The 19876-nt window shown below is 35.9% G+C and overlaps 1 protein-coding gene across 1 annotated transcript; it reads right to left on the reverse strand.

The window, feature by feature from the left end:
* Window positions 1-975: 975 nt before the first annotated feature.
* Window positions 976-16486, reverse strand: LOC138709616 (lysosomal aspartic protease-like). Its single transcript, XM_069840516.1, has 9 exons — window positions 16261-16486; window positions 12185-12311; window positions 10875-10998; window positions 10194-10312; window positions 9542-9741; window positions 8321-8443; window positions 7908-8055; window positions 5038-5130; window positions 976-2000 (listed from the first exon to the last, which is right to left on the reverse strand). The coding sequence occupies exons 1-9, from the start codon at window positions 16320-16322 to the stop codon at window positions 1845-1847; spliced, it is 1152 nt and encodes a 383-aa protein (XP_069696617.1). The 5' UTR covers window positions 16323-16486; the 3' UTR covers window positions 976-1844.
* Window positions 16487-19876: the final 3390 nt, after the last annotated feature.

The raw sequence follows: 19876 nt of genomic DNA on the forward strand, positions 1-19876 counted from the left end.
ATCTACGTATTATTCTGTGAAAAGATTTATTAAATCTACATACTTAGACTTCAACAAACAAAATTTGATAACACAATCCCAAGGAAAAAATGGAACTCCCTGCATCAAAATCCACAGTTAATTCCCGATTTACCACGAAAATCGTCTGTAGCTGCATTTAGATTGGCAACAGGCCATGATTGTTTGGCCAAACACCTGCATAGAATTGGAATATATCAGTCCCCTAACTGCCCATTGTGCAACTCAAACCAAGAAATGGATTCGGAACACCTCAAAATCTGTGCTTCAGTGGCTGGTCATGATAATATCTTTGAAAAATATTGGAGTGCAAGAGGTCAAATGACTTTATTGTCAAACGCCTGGCATTAGGAAACAACAACAACAACAACAACATTCTTTCATAATACCTACAAAGGAATGGAATTTGAAACTGGCAGGATTCTTGGTAGAACTCACTGGAAGATAATGGCTAATTAAACAAAAAAAATTAACAATTAATATTTGAGCAGAAAAATTCGCTCCGGCACCAGGGATCGAACCCGGGTCCTTGGTTCTATGTACCAAGTGCTCTGACCACTGAGCTACGCCGAATTCAATCCACAGCACCAGGCTGAACCCTCCTCCTTCAATGTTTCCCTTTGTGGCCTGACTCCAAGTTAGCCGTATATGTTGACATATATGTCCAATGTCAACTGCCAAATATTAATTGTCAATATCACAGATATTATTGTATAGGACAAATTAAATCTATAATAAAAAAAATTAACACAAAGCGAGATGAAGACAGCATTCAGAAAATCAGGGTCCTAGAATCTTAGGGGTTATTTACTAACCATTGATTAAAATAATTATTTAAACTTAAAATATCTAGTTGAATATCCATGTACAAAGATCAATGCTGTTTCTCACATTTATTGACCAGAATTCGTTCACTTTATATGACTGTAATAAAAATCTACAAATAATATGCAATCACCCATTGTGAACCTTCTTTACTAGCAGTCTTGAAAAATACACAACATTGTCACCTATGGATTTCTGGTAACCTGTAACTTAAAAATGTGCAAACAAATCTCTAGTATTCTACAGAAATGATAATGCTAATATTACGTAAGGAAATAAAACTGAACACGTCAAGCTCGTGTAACACTCTATACCAGTGGTCTTCAACCTGCAGCCCGCAAACAAATACTAATTTTAACTAAAAAGAATTCTCAGAGTAGACAATTATTGTGGTATACCGATAATGCGAATATGAAAAAGTGATGTTCCATACATTAGTATAAAAATGACCAGAATGAACACAGAAGGTTGAAGACTACTGCTCTATACATTCAAAGCTTTGTTTCAGGCATACAAATATTCTTTACAACACAACCTAGTATTTATAATAAAGCTGTAACAGTGTCATACAGTAAACTGTATCACAATTTGCTGCCGTTCATATTTAATTAGAATTTAAATTTAAACAATTTATGAGAGTTATAATTTAATCCTTAATCTTCCTTTAAATGTATTATAGAGAGACAAAACTGTTTATTTTTACTTTCATCCCTTCAATATTGAACACACACAACGGCAGCAATGTAAAGCAGAGAATCGCAGTACATATAGAAGTCAGGAAATAACTGTAAAGTAATTACATGGGGCACAATATGCGTAGTTAATTAAATCACAAATAATAATCTGCATATATTGCCACTTTGGTGAGCTACTTTGTTCGTACCCACAGATTTTCACAACATAAATATGAAAAGCTGTTGGCAATCAATAGAATGTACTTCTTCTTAACAAAATAAGATTTTGAAAATACGTATTTTTCTTCTTTGAACAACAGATAATTTTTACACAGCAACTGCAAATCCTACACGGTTGTTTCCCATATCAAATTCGGTGTAGAACTTTCCGATGAAGACATCTCCCAAAATCCACAGTGGACCTTTCGGTATGTCAATTCCCATGAAGCCAGAAAGACAAACAGAGTGTCCAAACTGTGAAACCTGCAAAAATAACACGAAAACCAAAATGTTACAAGCAAAAATGTGATAATTAGCAAGATAAAAATGATTGAAACACGTACAGACAAATAAAAATGAAATTTCATACATTCATCCTTTCTGCTTCTGTTTAATCTCTTCCTTTCCTACAGATTTACAAAATTTTCATATAAGGATAAAATCTGGATATGCTCGTAGAATCAAATACTGAAATATACATGCATATATGCACAATAATACATTATGCAACGAGCCTATAATGGTAGTAATTAAGACGCGAGTATGTTTATGAAACGAGCACAAGCAAGTTTCATAATTTTCATACGAGCGTCTTAATTACCATTATAGGCAAGTTTCATACGACTTTTTATGCTCGACCATATTTCTAACTTGAAATTATTCATAAGTATTCATGTTATTCTTATCTGACTGAGGAGCGGAACTGACCTTGTGCAATACCTCGTAAATTGTGAGATGTGCGCAGACGCGAAAGTATTGATTTTTTTCCGAGACACAAATGTCACTGACCTTGATATAATCTAGAGAGTAAAATAAACATTAATCTTGATATAACCTTCAAATTGATTTAGACATTGAAAAACGAGATGACAAATTTAATTTATTTGAATATTATTTACAATTAACGCTAATTATTATAGTAACAGAACATAACCTTCTGCGACAGTATTGGATTTCCAGCCTCCGCGACGTTTCGCTAGTTGTGTTTCGATTGCATATCCGAGAATAATCGATACTTGTGCTTTCATATTGCGACAATGGTGTTTTCTGATTGGTGGAACACCTGAACTTTAATGAATAGGTGTACTTTAATGAGGTCCATTAAAGGGCTGCTATAGTCCGACCATTGGATCTGTGCCCCCGTAAGATATGCGAACTGAACCTTAATTCCTTTTCAGCCTCGGCAATTCATTTCTCCCCCTGTATTCCTATTTCTCTCTTTTCTATCTCTCTCTCTTTCTCTCCCCCACTACTCACAATTTTGAGCCTTCTTGCGGGACAGTTTATTTGCACTTGCAGTCCAGTGTTGTCAACTCAACATGAATACTGTAGCACAGAGTGGTGAAAGAAATATTATTAAGCAAGTAATAGCATTTTGCATAAGTCAATCAGCGTCATTAGACCTACTTAAATTAAATTATGAATAAGTAATAATTAACCTTACATTATTATAAGCAATATTCAAGAGACATGACACTGTTTGACGGAAGTTTGGCAACATCCCTATTCGGCAAGGTTCGTGGCCTGCTGTTTGACGTAGTGGGAGAGAAACGGGTGGAATGGGGTGAGCACAGGCGTTAACTTTTCCAAGAACGACGACAGCGCTGAAGGGGCATAGATTCGATGGTCCGACAATACCAGGTGTATAATTACTACATCTCGGCATGGTCGAGCATAAAAAATAAATAAAATGTGCAATTATAATTTACATAATCATAATATGGGGGTGAATCTACCTTATTCAATGCATTAATATACATAATTATACCTTTTTTATTTTTTTGTAAATTAAAAAAAAGTACAGTTAGTGCAGCAAATATTCCTTTGTTTATAACTAAAAACATGAAGTCAAATTTCGTTAGTTTTTCTACATAACAGTTTTCTCTTAGTTTGACAAACCTATGGTGTAAATAGGTATAGATTGACAAACTGAACTGAAACCCTGACCGAGTTACTACGTGAGCGCTGGCTGTCTTGGGGAGGAGCAAGTGAGAAAGCACGGGGGGAAGGGAGAGAGCACTATGCACTATGTACTTGCAGGTCCACTCACAGTTTGTCAAACCTACTAACAAAAGCATTAAAAGGTTGACTAGTTGCCTGCAATGCTAGCATAACAGAACCTTCCTAGCCGACAGTCAAGGCAAAAATGAAGAATCCGTTATTGTGGTAATACTGGAGAGTGGTTCTTCTATTGGTCGCGATGCCCACACACACCCTCTCGGATATTTACGTGGTGATTGGTGACTGAATGACGAGGAGCGAGGGAGAGAGAAGAAAGAAAGAGAGAGATTCCAGAAGTTGGCGTGTTTTACGGGGTTTCACTTGGAGTTGTCAAACTATAGAGTCTTAGAAAAAATGTTTGTTGCACAGATACTTTATAAGTCCCAGAAAGGAGGCAGTGCGCATGATCAGAGGACGAGCGACCTGGTTCACAAGAGAACTAGTTGAGGTAATAAATTAGTTTTGTTTCATTGTATGTCTGATCATGTGCCCTGCTTCCTTTCTGGAACTTATAAAGTAGCTGTGTGACAATAGTAATATGCGTTACAAGAGCGGTATGTTGTAGTTTTCATGTTCGAGGAAAAGTTTGAAAAAGCGAAACGTAGTTGAGCTTTTTTCATTTCCGAGAATTGAAAGAAAACATACCGCTTGTGTATTGTACATTATTTTGTGCGAAGATCGTTTATTACATACCTGAAAGAGGAATTTCTAATTAGGTGCAATGAAATCTCCATCTTGGTTTCTGTTCAATGACGGCAAATTTGCAAAACAAAAATATCTATCTTCAACATTGTTGCTATAAAATGTTTTCTGTGTTTACTATACTCCAGCATGCCGTGATATACGTCTGTCTTTTTTTTCATCCCCAGTCTATGATGAGTCTGGAATCTTGTTGATTTTTTCACGGCTTCCTTAATGTTACTTGCATCACAAATGCAGTAACTTTAGTGGAGTTGTAGAGTTTACTTAATTTTTGCAAATATTTAAAAACAATAATTAACAGTGCAATTTAGGTGAAATTGCAGTGGTATGTTTCCAATTTATAATTATTACTATATTGAACGTCTCTAAAAATAATATGTTAAAAGCCTAAAGCAGTAAAATCAACATGTCACTTAAGCGGTAAGAAGAGGGAAATTGTTATGTGTGTTAGGTTGGGAATACTGAATGTGGAATTTTAGACTTTCCGCAGATTGGTTTTGTGCGGAAACCAAGCAAATACGCACGATCTCGCACAAAACATTTTTTCTACGACTGTACATATATTGAAAAAAAAAAAAGTGACTAAATGATAACTTACTCTAAGTATGTAATCCTTGCCTTCCAGGGTGAAATTCTTCCCGCCAAGAATGAAATGAATTTCAGGAAGCTTTGGGATCATACTGCAGTCCACCTGTAATGAAGCAAGACCAGTGTTCTATGCAGCACAAGGCGTTACTGTCTCACACAATTACAGTCAAACTCTGTTCTCACACTTCTTTAAGGAACTGAAAAATGAATTGTGTAAATATATACCTATTTAATAAGCAAATGTCTCTGTATCATTGTCAATAGTTTACACGATTAAAGTAAATGAATTCCAGACCATGTGTGGAAAGACAGGTAAGTAATAACATCTTATTTTGTTGAGAAAAATCTATTTGAAGTTTCAAACATGCCTCTCAAATATCTTTCCATTTTACTGAAAGAACTTGCTTTCAATAAAATAGCAAGAAATCCTAATAATAAGAGATGTGACGTATGTTTGAAACTGTGCATGCAATGATGACTGAATCTGTCTTCCTGCATGTAGTCACAAATTTCTACAACTGAAATATTTCATTCTTTAGTCTTAAGGCTCATTCACAATGAAAATTAAACATAACGTAAGCGTTAACTTAAGAATATAAACATTACGGTAAAATCAAGATCATTCAGATGGGAACATAAACATAACAGCAAACATACTTGGTAACCATGGAAACATAACAACGACGCCATTTCCTCATATTCTGTCGTATACTTCAGTGCTCCACGATTGTGTTCTGTTTGCAAATCACGTAAGCATAAGCATGAAAGTTTGGAGTTTGCAAACTTTCATGTTAACGTCTAATGGTAATGTTAATGTCAGTGTTTATGTGAGTCATTATGAATGATCCCATTTGGTAACCTGGCCGCAAACTTCTGTGTTTATGTTACGGTTATATTTAATTTTCATTGTGAATGGGCCTTTACAATATTTCCCCCATACGATGGTTAGCTAAATTGTTACTATGGTGACTTTTTATGCTAGAGATCTGGGTTTAAATCCAAGTTAAAGTGGGAACATAGTGTTAGGCAAATGTTGTTCATTAATTACATTATCATCGGCAGCACCACCACCACCACCACCACCACCACCACCACCACCACCACCACCACCGTCACCCTGATACAATGTACATTCACTTGCATGTGGTGCAATGCTAGCAATGCCTGAGAGAGCTTTAGCAAATTATTCCCAGACGACTTCGTCAAAGTCAATAGGAGACAGAGGTGATAGTAATTTTTCCATGTGGTGCACTGTGGGTAATGCCTGGGCAGAGTTCCTTATAAAGGCCCGCTCCCAGTTAGCACAATCGAATCGAACAGAATTTCTCTTTACAATGTATTTAAATGGAAGATAGTAGGAAGTGGTGCATTGAATCAAATTCATGAGTTAGAATGTTTATTCCACTGCAGGAACAGAATTTCTCATTTTTGGCTAAGACCGTAAGTTCTCATGAAGTCTTCGTGAAAAAAAGAACATTTTAATGACGTAAATTGTTTACTGAAAGTTATTGCTGAAATAGTATCTACGTATACAGAAAATTATACTTTGATAATATGAACAAATGAAAAATAATAAATCTTGTTCAGAATTATCTGCTATTGTATGACTTTTTTATGTTACTGGGTTATTTTACAACGCTGTATCAACATCTAGGTTATTTAGCGTCTGAATGAAATGAAGGTGATAATGCCGGTGAAATGAGTCTGGAGTCCAGCACCGAAAGTTACCCAGCATTTGCTCGTATTGGGTTGAGGGAAAATCCCAGAAAAAACCTCAACCAGGTAACTTGCCCCGACCGGGATTCGAACCCGGGCCACCTGGTTTCGCCGCCAGACGCACTGACTGTTACTCCACAGGTGTGGGCGCTATTGTATGACAAAACACAGAAGTACTACCATAATAATTATTCCCGTGATAATGCTTGGAGCAAAATAAGTAAATTACCGATAACGAAAACATTAGGTAACAGTTCAAATCTAAAGCAGCGCTAAAGAACGGAATTTTGCTTTACCTCTTAGAATAAAGTGAAAATTCTCATTGTATCCAGTATTTCCTTTTCTTGTTTTGGATATTTATTTCTTTTCTTTTCGTCTCTTCGCATAACTGTGCTAAAGCTATTATGTGATCCATTTTAATTTGTACATGCTTCAGTTCGATTCCACTAGAGGTGAGTGGTGGCAGATGTTTTGTTTCGATTGAGTTCAATTCTGCTGAGAGCCATAAGAGAGTCAAGACATGCAGACCAAAAAATCATGGCCAACAATATTTTATTTCACATTCAAGTAAGCAATGCCATATGGCTAATCTATGCTTTAAACATATATTTAATCTTCAAATCAATCTTGTATTTTGTTATGGGGGGGGGGGGAAGTTTTGGTTTGTTTTTTTTTTCTGTATTTCAATAAAAGCAAAGTAATTTAAAAGCCAACTGTGAATTAATTTTATAATTAAATGTGTTATGGTTAGTAACCAATGATTTTAGGACCAACCACCCGCTTTATGTCTGAACTCTTCAGTATACAAAACTCTGTCTCAGAAAGCTTTGACACATTACTCAGAAGATATTTCAAGAACAATGACAGAAAGAGATGATTTTTCAATTTTTTACATCCTTACATGCAAGTTTTATAATTTTAAACATTTTTTTAAGCTGTGCAAATTCACAATAATAACCATGCTGTATCTTTAAAACAAATGCTGTCTGTAAAACTGTAAAATAAATTACAAAACAAGAAATAGTACAATAAATATGAAATGTGAGATTGACAATATGGGTATTTGTGTAAAACTATTTAACTTTTAATTGTATTCATAAAAATGAGGAAGTATTGATTTCCAAAACATTTTCCTGTCAGAAACGTTAGGTTACATTTGCTTACCATATATTCTCCACCCACAATTGGGGTGCCACCAATGAGTTTGTTCAGAGCTGTCACTTCACTAACAGGTCCAGCAATGAGACTAGTGCCAGTATCAGCAATGGCTTCACAGCCATCAGCACAGAAAGGCGTGCTTCCTGCTATTACTCTGTAATATAAGCAAACATGCTACTTGCCAATCTCATTAACAAGTTGACAGTTGATACTTCATTATGTAAAAAACAGTAATATCATATTCTTTAAATTGTATCTTTCTCTAATTTCGTAATGGCCAAGTAAAGTTTTGAAATAATGTCTATTACTTTAAGCTATTTGTGTAGTTTGTCAATGCAATATGGTATTTTCCTAGATAGACTCAAATACTGAATAGTGAAACCAGTAAAGCGAATGCACAAATTTCAAACATTACTCACTTATCCATCTTGAACTGCCAATACATCTTTCTGTCTACAGGTAAGTAAGTGAAGTCACCAGTGTAGTATTTAGGATCAGAACCACCTAGAATTAGTTCACCACCTTCACTTGCTTCTGGGTCTCTGGAAGACAATATACATGTACAATTTAATTGATTTGCTATGTAGCAATCACATTTTTGTATCGTATCTTTTCTTATGTTTTTTACAGATGTTTTAAACTCAAAAGAGAGTATGTAAACAGTAACTTATCTAAACACTAGCAAAGTATTATTGGAGTTTCCCGTGAGTTGATTTAACATCCATGTTCATTATCTGGAGACGGTAGTAAACAATTCTTATATCATGTTTTACTGTTAGCAAGATGCCAAGTGAACGTATATTGTACTGTACTCCAACCACGAGAAAATCTTCAGGGAATGAGACGGAGCTGGGTGATGCTGTGAATGAATGTTGATGTCATAAGGTCACACACGTGGGTACTCGTATCTCTATTGGCTATCTCTCAAACCACAAACGATAAAACTGTTATACACATTTTTATACTACCCTAGTTACAAAATTAGATCATGGTTAATTTCCTGGTCTTTTAATCCCGCCATACAGGAAATAACATATGCAGGAGAGCGCATGATTTTTAAACTGACGTTATAACTCTAATATTATCTATCTACTGCACTCCAATAGATGACGCAATAGTAAGCACATTCCTTTCACGGTTTTATCTCCTGGTTGGAGAACAGTATACTCTGTAAAAATAAATTTTCATGCACTATACTTCCATGAAGTGTTTACTGTGGAGAAGATGCCAAAGAGAATTTCATAGAAATATCTTAATTGCACAATATTACATAAATCAGACACATAACATAGTGAGTTTTGCCCAAAGTGATAAAATGTAGGTTCTTCTCATCCCTTCCTTTAAAATTAACAGTGGCTATGGCCTATGGCTTTATAAAAAGTTTGTGAAGTGAAACATTTTCAGATGTCAGGTAACTCTTTTGTCCTATAAAAATTATCCTAATGAAGGTATTTACATAGTTCACATTCTTTTAGCTTTGCTGTTATCTGTTTACTGATGTGATACACATACAATTCAGTTATGTCTCCACATAAAAGCAAATATGCTTCATCTCAGCATTAACTTATGTCTGAATTAGGTGATGTTAGAAAATTAAATATATATTAATTTTATCAACTGTAGAAAATAAATAGAAGTACCTGCTCAGATAGAAGGAGAAGACAGGCTGGGAGATGAGTCCTTGTTTCAGCATATTATAAAACACGGGCGTAACTCCATCCACAGATATGGAACTGTAGGCCATTCCCAAAATACCGTCAAACTTGGCTGCCACAAAGGCTAAACCAGGCTCACTTATGGCTTCTGCAAAAGTTTGCTTCTGCACAGCAAGCCCTCCCACCTGTGATGAAAAGGTTATCAAACATCACAAATAAAATCTTCCATTAAAAACATACTTGAACATTTTACCACATTGTATCAGATTACAAGTGACATGTGATAGGTTGCAAATTAAAAAAAAATAGGCTGTTAGGTCTTTTTTTTTCCCTCTTGTTTTCCAATATTTTCCCCATGAAATTCTTTTGAGAGCCTAAATCGTGTGCACTCATAGTTGAGTTCTGGCGTCTTGTCAGCTCATTTGAGTTGTGTGGATACAAAGGAAAAATTGTGATGGTGTCGTGTATAGTTCCTGGGGTAGCTCAGTCAGTAGAGCGCTCGTGCACTAAGCGAAGGGTCCCGGGATCGATACCCGGCCCGGAACAATTTTTCCTTGAAATTATTCAATTTTTATTTCACCATGAATATGGTGGAAAACTTGTGTCATAGAATTTTTTCTTGATGTATGAGACTTACATTAACTGTATCGGTTGACAGGAATCCTGACAGACTACCAGACCCATACTGGATTGCAAATGCAGTTCCATTTTGCTCATAAGTTGACGACTTCGTGGAATCATACTTATGGTGTAACACTAGAACAACAATTTTAATATTATTAATAATAATCATAACAACTAATTATTATAATCTGTTGATCGTACATATAGAAATGTCTCTGTTATTTTTATTTATTGCTTTAATAATAATGTTGTGTAAGGATGAAAATACAAAGTTCAAGCAAACAAAGAAATGTCAATCAGCAATCGTTCATACAAAAATCGCTTTGTTTAGGATGTTCACCTTTGTTTCATTTCGTTTAATCATATCAAAAGAAGGTAAGAGAATCCTCCAATGCTCCCACAAGGATCAGCACCTTTCTAATTCAAGCACTGGTCAAAACAAAACTGGAGTTATGATTGGAATGTTATATCAAACATGCATTTTCATATGAATACGAGCTCTGGTGATTTCTGAATGAAGTGTAGCACAATTTTACCTGATATATATTCACACTTATCCATCAATCAATCACGACCACTCAGACTGAAGAGTACAACTCTTACAGTACTCATACATAAATGGTCAATGCATTCTACAAGTGGCAATTCTTTTTAAATTATTGTGAATGGTATAGAGGATTAATTTTATACTTACAGCATGCTATACTGGTATAGTGACACTTCTTCGATGGAACCCAAAGGTTAGATGATCCAGTGTCAAACACCACACGAAACGACTGGGGTGGATTTCCAATACTTATTGGCCCATAGTATTGTGCCTGGAGTAGAACATTTAGTTTTGGTGAATTACAATAATTGTAATAATAATAATAATAATAATAATAATAATTATTATTATTATTATTATTAATGATCTCTTATTCACGTAAAACTGACTGGTTTTGTACTTTTAAACAAAATTCATCTACAGTAATGTTCCGAGTTCTGTGACCCTGACAGATATTTACCATTAAATAAAGTAAAACTTTAGAGAAAGTGAACTTCCATAAGCATAAACCCTGAGCTCAGTAATGAGCCAACTGGGAAAGAAAGGGTTGTAGAAAGTGGGAGAAGCAAGCAGGGAGGGCAGCCATCTGCAAGTGATGCTTGGGAGTCATAAACCATTTACACTCTTCTACACTATAGCTTCTTTCAATGCTGGAATTTCTGCCTTAAATACTGTGCTCACTGGTGAGAGACTATACTGTTTGTATATTATTTCATAAACAACAAAAGCACAGACAACGAATCCATTAGGTTCTCAATGCTAATGAAACGTGATCCACTCATATAACTGACGAGCTTGAGCTTCTTGGGACATCAGTGATCTAATGATATGGGAGGGGAGTGGATTATTCAAGTTCACTTTCTTTAAAGAAATAACTTACTTACTTACTTACTGGCTTTTAAGGAACCCGGAGGTTCATTGCTGCCCTCACATAAGCCCGCAATTGGTCCCTATCCTGAGCAAGATTAATCCAGTCTCTACCATCATATCCCACCTCCCTCAAATCCATTTTAATATTATCTTCCCACCTACGTCTCGGCCTCCCCAAAGGTCTTTTTCCCTCCGGCCTCCCAACTAACACTCTATATGCATTTCTGGATTCGCCCATACGTGCCACATGTCCTGCCCATCTCAAACGTCTCGATTTTATGTTCTTAATTATGTCAGGTGAAGTATACAATGCGTGCAGCTCTGCTTTGTGTAACTTTCTCCATTCTCCTGTAACTTCATCCCTTTTAGCTCCAAATATTTTCCTAAGAACCTTATTCTCAAACACCCTTAATCTCTATTCCTCTCTCAAAGTGAGAGTCCAAGTTTCACAACCATACAGAACAACCGGTAATATAACTGTTTTATAAATTCCAGCTTTCAGATTTTTTGACAGCAGACTAGATGACAAAAGCTTCTCAACCAAATAATAACACGCATTTCCCATATTTATTCTACTATTAACTTACATCAAGATAATTTGATAGTGGTTCTGGAGTGGGTCCATTGTCATATTCTCTCAATCGAACCTGATGAACTTCAGTACCAGCTTCTTGCAATGTTCTGCGAGCTGACTGGAATTTTTTTAGAGGAATCCTATTGCAAAAAGAGAATAAATTCACTTATTAGAATTAGCTTAGATAAAAGAGAAAGAAGGAAAGAATGAAATGAATTTCTACCAAATCATCGTTTTCTGTTATATTACTTTCCTAATGATAAATCATAGTTACTAATAAGTGCATTAAAGTTGGAAGTAAACAATTTTTAAAATGATCTGTATTCTCATCATTCCTCCAATGTTAAAAAACGGTAGTTTTGAAGGGAATACAAATGCAGAAATGGATTTAAAAGAATACAAACTTAAAATGATATTTTTATGAGATTATAAAATTACTGTATTATAATACTCAACATGTCATTTAAAATCACTCCACGTGTCACTCTTGGCACGCTTGCCATAGATTGCCAATGCCTGCACTAACCTATATCCCTGATTACATATATATCAGACTGGCCATTCCCATGTTATGAAATGATAATGTAAGAGAACAACCATTGTCGAAAAGACATTTTTTGGTAACAACCGCTAGATGGAAGTACAACTGCAAGCTATTACTTCATGCAATTCCGTAAGAGTTATAACATGATTTCTTTTGTAGTCGCTAGATGGCAGCATAGTGAAATTGATGAATGTGGTTGATTAATCTGTTATATGTGATCTGGGACTATATGAAGACAACTTAGCAACAGCATAGGTTCATTCAGTTAGGTAATCTAAACGATTAGGTAATTTTGTTTCCCTTTAACCCATCCTTGGGGGAAAGGAACTGGCCACACTACCAAATTTTCTCCTGGCTTAGTTGCCTCATGAGAGCTGCCTTATTGGTGTCACTTGTGAGGTTCAAACCTGTCTTCAGACAGTTGAACAACAACCCTTTCTCATAGAATTCTAGACGTCGAGCCCACATAGAGAGTTGAAAAGGACGTAAGATGGATAAGTTATTATACAGTCACGAAGCTCAATACCTAGTAAATATGCATCCATAGATAGTTGCTCACCACTAGAATCGCTACTATCGCCCATTACAGACAATGGAAAATAGTACCGGCACAGTCTATTGTTCCTAGCACCCTCAAAACTCAAGCTTCGTGACTGTATATACTAGACTGTGTTATTATCATACTAAAATTATTTGTATAGGATTACATTAGCGTTTGGTAGTTATGTAGATAGTAACGGCCAAGGAATAACGCACACTAACGGGAAACGTGGGAACGACGGATTTCAAGTGGCGACATCTATGGATGAAAATAGAACTACGAAGAAAATGGCAACTAAAAAATTTATTATCTCTTCATCCCCCCCCCCTTTTTTCTCTTTAGCTCTATTTTATTATATATTTACATTTAACTTATTAGATCTAGTAATTTATTTTGTGCGAGATCGAGCGTATTTGCTTGGTTTCCGCACAAAACCAATCCGCGGAAAGTCTAAAATTCCACATTCAATATTCCCAACCTAACACACATAACAATTTCCCTCTTCTTACCGCTTAAGTGACATATTGATTTTACTGCTTTATGCTTTTAACATATCATTTTTAGAGACGTTCAATATAGTAATAATTATAAATTGGAAACTTACCACTGCGATTTTACCTAAATTGCACTGTTAATTATTGTTTTTAAATATATGCAAAAATTAAGTAAACTCTACAACTCCACTAAAGTTACTGCATTCGTGATGCAAGTAACATTAAGGAAGCCGTGAAAAAATCATCAAGATTCCAGACTCATCATAAACTGGGGGAAAAAAAAGACAGGCGTATATCACGGCCTGCTGGAGTATAGTAAACACAGAAAACATTTTAAAGCAACAATGTTGAAGATAGATATTTTTGTTTTCCAAATTTGCCGCCATTGAACAGAAACCAAGATGGAGATTTCATTGCAACTAATTAGAAATTCCTCTTTCAGGTATGTAATAAACGATCTTCGCACAAAATAATGTACGATACACGCGCGGTATGTTTTCTTTCAATTCTCGGAAATTAAAAAAGCTCAACTACGTTTCGCTTTTTCAAACTTTTCCTCGAACATGAAAAACTTCAACATACCGCTCTTGTAACGCATATTACTATTGCTTACCTTTGCCAGAACTAAAATTCAATCGTACGTCAGTTGAGGGTTTGTGCGGATTTGTTCGACGTGTTCACTAGAGACCACGAATCTAGTTTGGAGAATCTTTGAGAACTGATTATTTACTGATGGAGTTGAATGAAGGGAAATTTACATTCCAAGGACATTTTTCTCTCAATATGTGGGCAAGGAAGAATAAAACAGCAGAATTCAGTTAAGCGTAATTGAACGAGACATGGGCGAGTACAATATTCGAACCGGGAAAAGTGAGCATTTAGTATAATTGATATGACAATAAATTTGTCAAAAAGGTAAGTGATTTGTGGGATTACTTACAAAGGAAAATTGAGTTGTGTGACGGGGAATACTGTGCCAGAAGATCCTATTACGATGTTATTGAGAGAAGGGTGCAACCTCAATGGAGAAATAACTGCCTTCACTGTGTAGCACTCACGTAAGTACAAAACCTTGTAAAATAATCCTTTGTTTTGATGCAATAATACAAATATAAATACTTAAATGTGCAAGTAACAAACATTGTAGACGGCGACAGTGTCAAGGACGATAATGTGAGCACCAGTAAGAAAATAGCAGCCATAGTCGTTGCCATAATAATTATCCAGAAGGAGTTTTGCAGAGATATTTTCGAACTAAAATTGGAAAATTTGAAACTATCCTTGTGAGTAATCTGAGTGACAATAGTGACGTGTTGCTCGCTTAATGGTAAAGCTGACAAATTGTAGCTGAAACACAGTATAATGCCCTTAGTGAATGACTTAATTAACTGTGAACTTTGGCATCAAGCCCACAATGATAACCTCTACTTCAAAAGTCATCTTCAGCAAATTATGGAACAGCAGTGTCAAGTTCTCTCGATTTTCTTAAAATAAGTTATTAATTAATTCGGACTACACTAGTACGAGTCTGCTGACGAACTAATGTTATTTAATGACATTTACTACTTCAGAGCTTGCTCCGTTTCGTCTTGAAACATTGAAGACCGATCGAATTCGTACGAATTTGAAATAAGATAAGCAAATGTGTGATATTCGACTTTGCCTTCGAAAAATCGCAAACTTCTGAACAGCGTGTCATAAGGATCGGATTTCGGACCTTTTTAAAAATGGATATTACCATACAGTAGGTGAGAAATAAGGTTGTGATTGACACTGCATCGGCGAAATGACATGTGTAGAAGCCCGGCGTTATCATGCCCAATAATAAATTCGTGACCCCTATACGTCACCCTTGGATCATGAATTTTTATTGGGCAAGATAACACCTAGCCTCCACACATGTGAGTTCGCCCACGCGGTGTCAATCACAACCGTGTCCTATCACTTGCTGTAGGTATGGCTAAGTGTCTTCAATTTGAGTTAAGGTTATGTTCTAACAGCCTAGTATAAATTTAATTATGAAATAACTACATCCCTACGTTATATTCCTTGATTTCTTAATAGAACATTCTTCTTAATGTTCACTCCTTAATAGGATATCTTAAGTTTGTAAATATGCAAAAGAGCATAACAAAAGCAAATAAGCATGGTAGCGGTTGTTACATACCGGTACACTTACAAACTTATAATTAAACACAACAGAGATATCACTACAGACAAAATATGCTCGTAACATACTGTACTCTAGACATTGTTATCAGCTTATGACATTTTAATTAATAGTTATTAATAACACGGATTTACGTACAACTAAAACGCACGAAACAAACGACGTTGTGCGTGTCAGTAAATGATTTCTTTTGTGAATAGCAATGAAAGTGTCGAAATAGGCGTGTATTCAAACAACTGTTATTACACGCAGGGGAATCCACACAAAGAAAGTAAAAACAATGCCTTTCTTCAAACCAGCTTTTATAAAATATAAATCAATATATTAATTTTATACTCACTGAATCAGGGCACTGCTGCAAGCTGCCACCAACAAGATAATCAGTCCCACTCGAATCATCATGGTGCTCTATTAGAATGACACTTCAGTGTGTCGTTCAACACAGACAATAAAATGCGATTATCAACAGCTGATGAGTAATCAAGCTACTTCTGTTCCATAATGATAACCACAGATCACCCTTCTCGATGATACAGAGTCATGCGACCGGCCACGTATTGAGCATAACAAAGCAAATGCAGAATTGCCAAATTTTGAACTGTGAAACAGGAAATTTAATGCGTCAGCGTCATAAATGACACTTGAGGCTTGGAGGTCACTGAAAATGTTTTAATGTGTCCCACCCCTAGTCCCTACTACGTTTGCTGTCTACAAAGTGAAACCCTTACATGTTTTATATCATTTTAATAATTCCCTTAGCACGCATATTAGAAATACCTCACCACTAACTCTAAATATAATCTATAATATACAAAACAGAAGTTAAGAATTTATTTCTAGTTAAATTTTATACTTAAATGTTTGTATGTATGTACGTAGGCCTATAAAATTTTAATGCCTGAAATTCGTTCCTTCTTGCTTTGACCTCGACAAATTATTTGAAGTGTAAATTCCTAGCTACTGCTCGATGGAGATAGAAACCCTTTAAATCAGTGGCGGCTCGTCATCAAAATGACTGGCGGGGCTGTTTGTTCTGTGAATAGTTGATGATATTATTATTATTATTATTATTATTATTACCAATTTTACATGAGAAACAATAGCATCTGAAATTAACTTAAACATACAGTAAATACAGTTAAAGAATATTACAGTTTTGCCTGTTCAATTAAGATGTATCAAGATTTTGTGTCTCTACATGGTGCGTCGTTTTGAACGTCATTTTCACTACGTAGGTCTATATACTGTATATTAATTAATACTAAATATCAGTTTTGCATGCATTGCTTGAATGCGTGAAGTTGAAAGAAAAGTTGAACCGTAGATACCCCTTAATAGGATAGGGCACAATAGTCGAGATAGACGACTCGTATGCGGTATTTCGACGAGAAAATACAATGGAGGCATATAGGCCTACTAATAATTGAAAAGTAGAAGTTGACGACGAACAAAAGAAGGTACCGGTATGTTCATATTCATTTACCTGTATTTTACCGGTATGTCTTATAAAATAACACTATTAAATAATGTATAACGTCGTTGTTCTTGTGAAGCACTCGTACGAATCTAATCCGCACATATTAGAGGAACTCCAGGTTAATATTGAGTATGAAGTAAGAAGAATTTCATGTTAACTTATATATTACTTATGATTAGAGACCGAAATCTTAACCACTACTCTTTAAAGTTAAGTGAGTACGGAGTTTCTGCAATGAACCAAATGACTTGAACAAGGGTAGCGGCGTGTTGTGATACTACTTCCGCATCAAGGACGGGGCTGTGTTGTGTATTACAAAAGAATAAACATCATCTCATCTCGCCAAGAAATTGTGTAACTCTTGACTTGTTCCGCAGCTTAAATCTTCAATGCTGATGTAAGATCTATGTACTAGGCTACAATAAATGAAATGAAAAACTGTTCTCGTAGTCTTCCCCAAGCCTTAATTAAGAATATGGTTGGTAATGTATCACCTTTTTTAATTTTAAATTCTTGAGAATATGCCCATTGGATAAATACTTTATTTGTAATGTCAGATTTTCATTTTAATAAGATTTATTATATTAATTTTCTTAGAATTCCTAATTCACGTACATAAAATACCCATTCCAAATTCTTACCGTATCTATAACACTGTTGTCATACACTGCACTTAATTTTCAGTGTGAACAACAAGATTGAGCCAAAAATGTAAGGTATATAATATTAACATAATTATTCCATAAAATAAAACATGTAACCTGCTATTTTTCAGCATCTAAGGAGGAATGGGCTAATAATTTCCATTGAAGGACATAACTTACAGTGGCGTAGCATGAAATTTTGAGCAGGGGAAGCTAACTCACATTGTCTTTCATGTACATATATGAGAAAACGTATTACAGAAATATAGTCTTAAAATAAATATTAGTCAATGTCAAGTCAGAAGTCCGAAGATTGGTTGGAACCTCGTAAGTAACACCAATAAAGCATGATCTCAAATGGTACGTAGTAAAATATTATTTCATGGTTTACACATATCTCTAACAAATACGTATAACATTAACTTACTCCCTGTCATACTTAGTGAAATCAGAATATTGTGACAGCGACGTGAGATTCGAACTCACGACCAGCGTCCCGCAAGAGAGAAGATCGCGCGGGCTCCACGGAGCACTGAGGGACGGCGCGCGGCGGAGAGAAGAGAGGGGAAAGGGCCTACGCGGCGAGGGAGTGTGCGCGCGCAACTGCTGCGTGCGGAGTGAAGGGGGGACGGACCCTCCCGACTCTTCGAGAAGTCCGTCGAAGTGGAAGAATCCGGAATTCGAACTTTTCAGGCTACGTCGCTGTGGTTATAAAAGAAGAAGCGCGAGGGAACTCGGACAGTGTGATTCATGATTAGTTCAGTCAGTAAGCCAGTGAACAGAGCAAGCAAGCCAGTCTTGTGTACCAGAGTTCGACTCGAGTGTGCGTCCTCAACTGTGTCAGCATCCGAAGGCCTGAGTTCGAGTGCAGTGGACCGCAGTTGGAAGGACCTGAGTTCGAGTACAGTGGGCTGTCTCTGAAGGTATATGGTTCGAGATACTGTGAACTCGAGTGACTGTGCTAGAAGAACTGTGAACTGAGAACTGACAGTTCTGATTTGTAAATAGTGCTTTGTAAATATTAGTTAAGATTAACAGTTCATTGTTGTTCGTAATAGTCCAAGTAAATTGTCATTGTCGTCAGTGGAGTGCACTAACGAACGCTGTGTTGCTGTGCGGAGAGCAAATCCCATTGTTGACGAGATCGTTTAAGGTGAATTGTAGAAAGGAATTATTGTTAGAAGAATAAAATATTATTGTTGAGTTGAAATAAATTTACAATATTAACGGTCAATAGATACAGAATTAGTATCATTACATAAGTACGTGTCTGTCTTTTGGATGTGTCCTTCATTGACAGCAAGGGAGTCGGTCATTTGTTTTTTTTTAAATCATACTAATTGTTCGTAAGTCAGTCTTGATAATGGAATTGCCCTAAAAATTCAAGTAATCGGTGTCAGGAACTGTTATTTCACTCATTATTTATTATATCAGTCACAATACACACTAACACTTCAACCGAACACAACTCACGAAAAGGGATAACTCGGAAACTAAATTTTTTTCAATGTCAAACTAGCTTCTTGCGAGCCTTGCGACCAGGGTAGTTTAGTTAGAAAGGGATGGAAAATCTGCGGGGTGGGTTACACAGAAGAATGCGTGAAAGAAACCAGTCTGCTTGTAATTCAGTGGAGGAGATTGGAAGCTGGTGTGTGCAGGCTTCTTGTTTACTGCTGCATCACAAATCATCCTGAGCTGCCGCATCACAATATTTAACGAGTAAATATAAATTCTATTAAAATTAATAAATAATTTTGATCATAAACTGCAGGTTTATTATGAAATTATTATTAACTGGGGAAGCTGAGCTTTTTAGCTTACATTGACGCTACGCC

This window comes from Periplaneta americana, chromosome 11 (assembly GCF_040183065.1).
Source record: "Periplaneta americana isolate PAMFEO1 chromosome 11, P.americana_PAMFEO1_priV1, whole genome shotgun sequence".
Lineage (NCBI taxonomy): Eukaryota > Metazoa > Arthropoda > Insecta > Blattodea > Blattidae > Periplaneta > Periplaneta americana.

Coding starts and splice junctions, on each gene's coding strand:
- LOC138709616 (XM_069840516.1), bottom strand. CDS start 16,322: ATGATGATTCGAGTGGGACTGATTATCTTGTTGGTGGCAGCTTGCAGC. Junction 8,056..8,320: donor TGGCAGTTCAAGATGGATAA/GTGAGTAATGTT, acceptor CTTATATTACAG/AGTAATAGCAGGAAGCACGC. Junction 5,131..7,907: donor TTGTGGGTGGAGAATATATG/GTAAGCAAATGT, acceptor GCTTCATTACAG/GTGGACTGCAGTATGATCCC.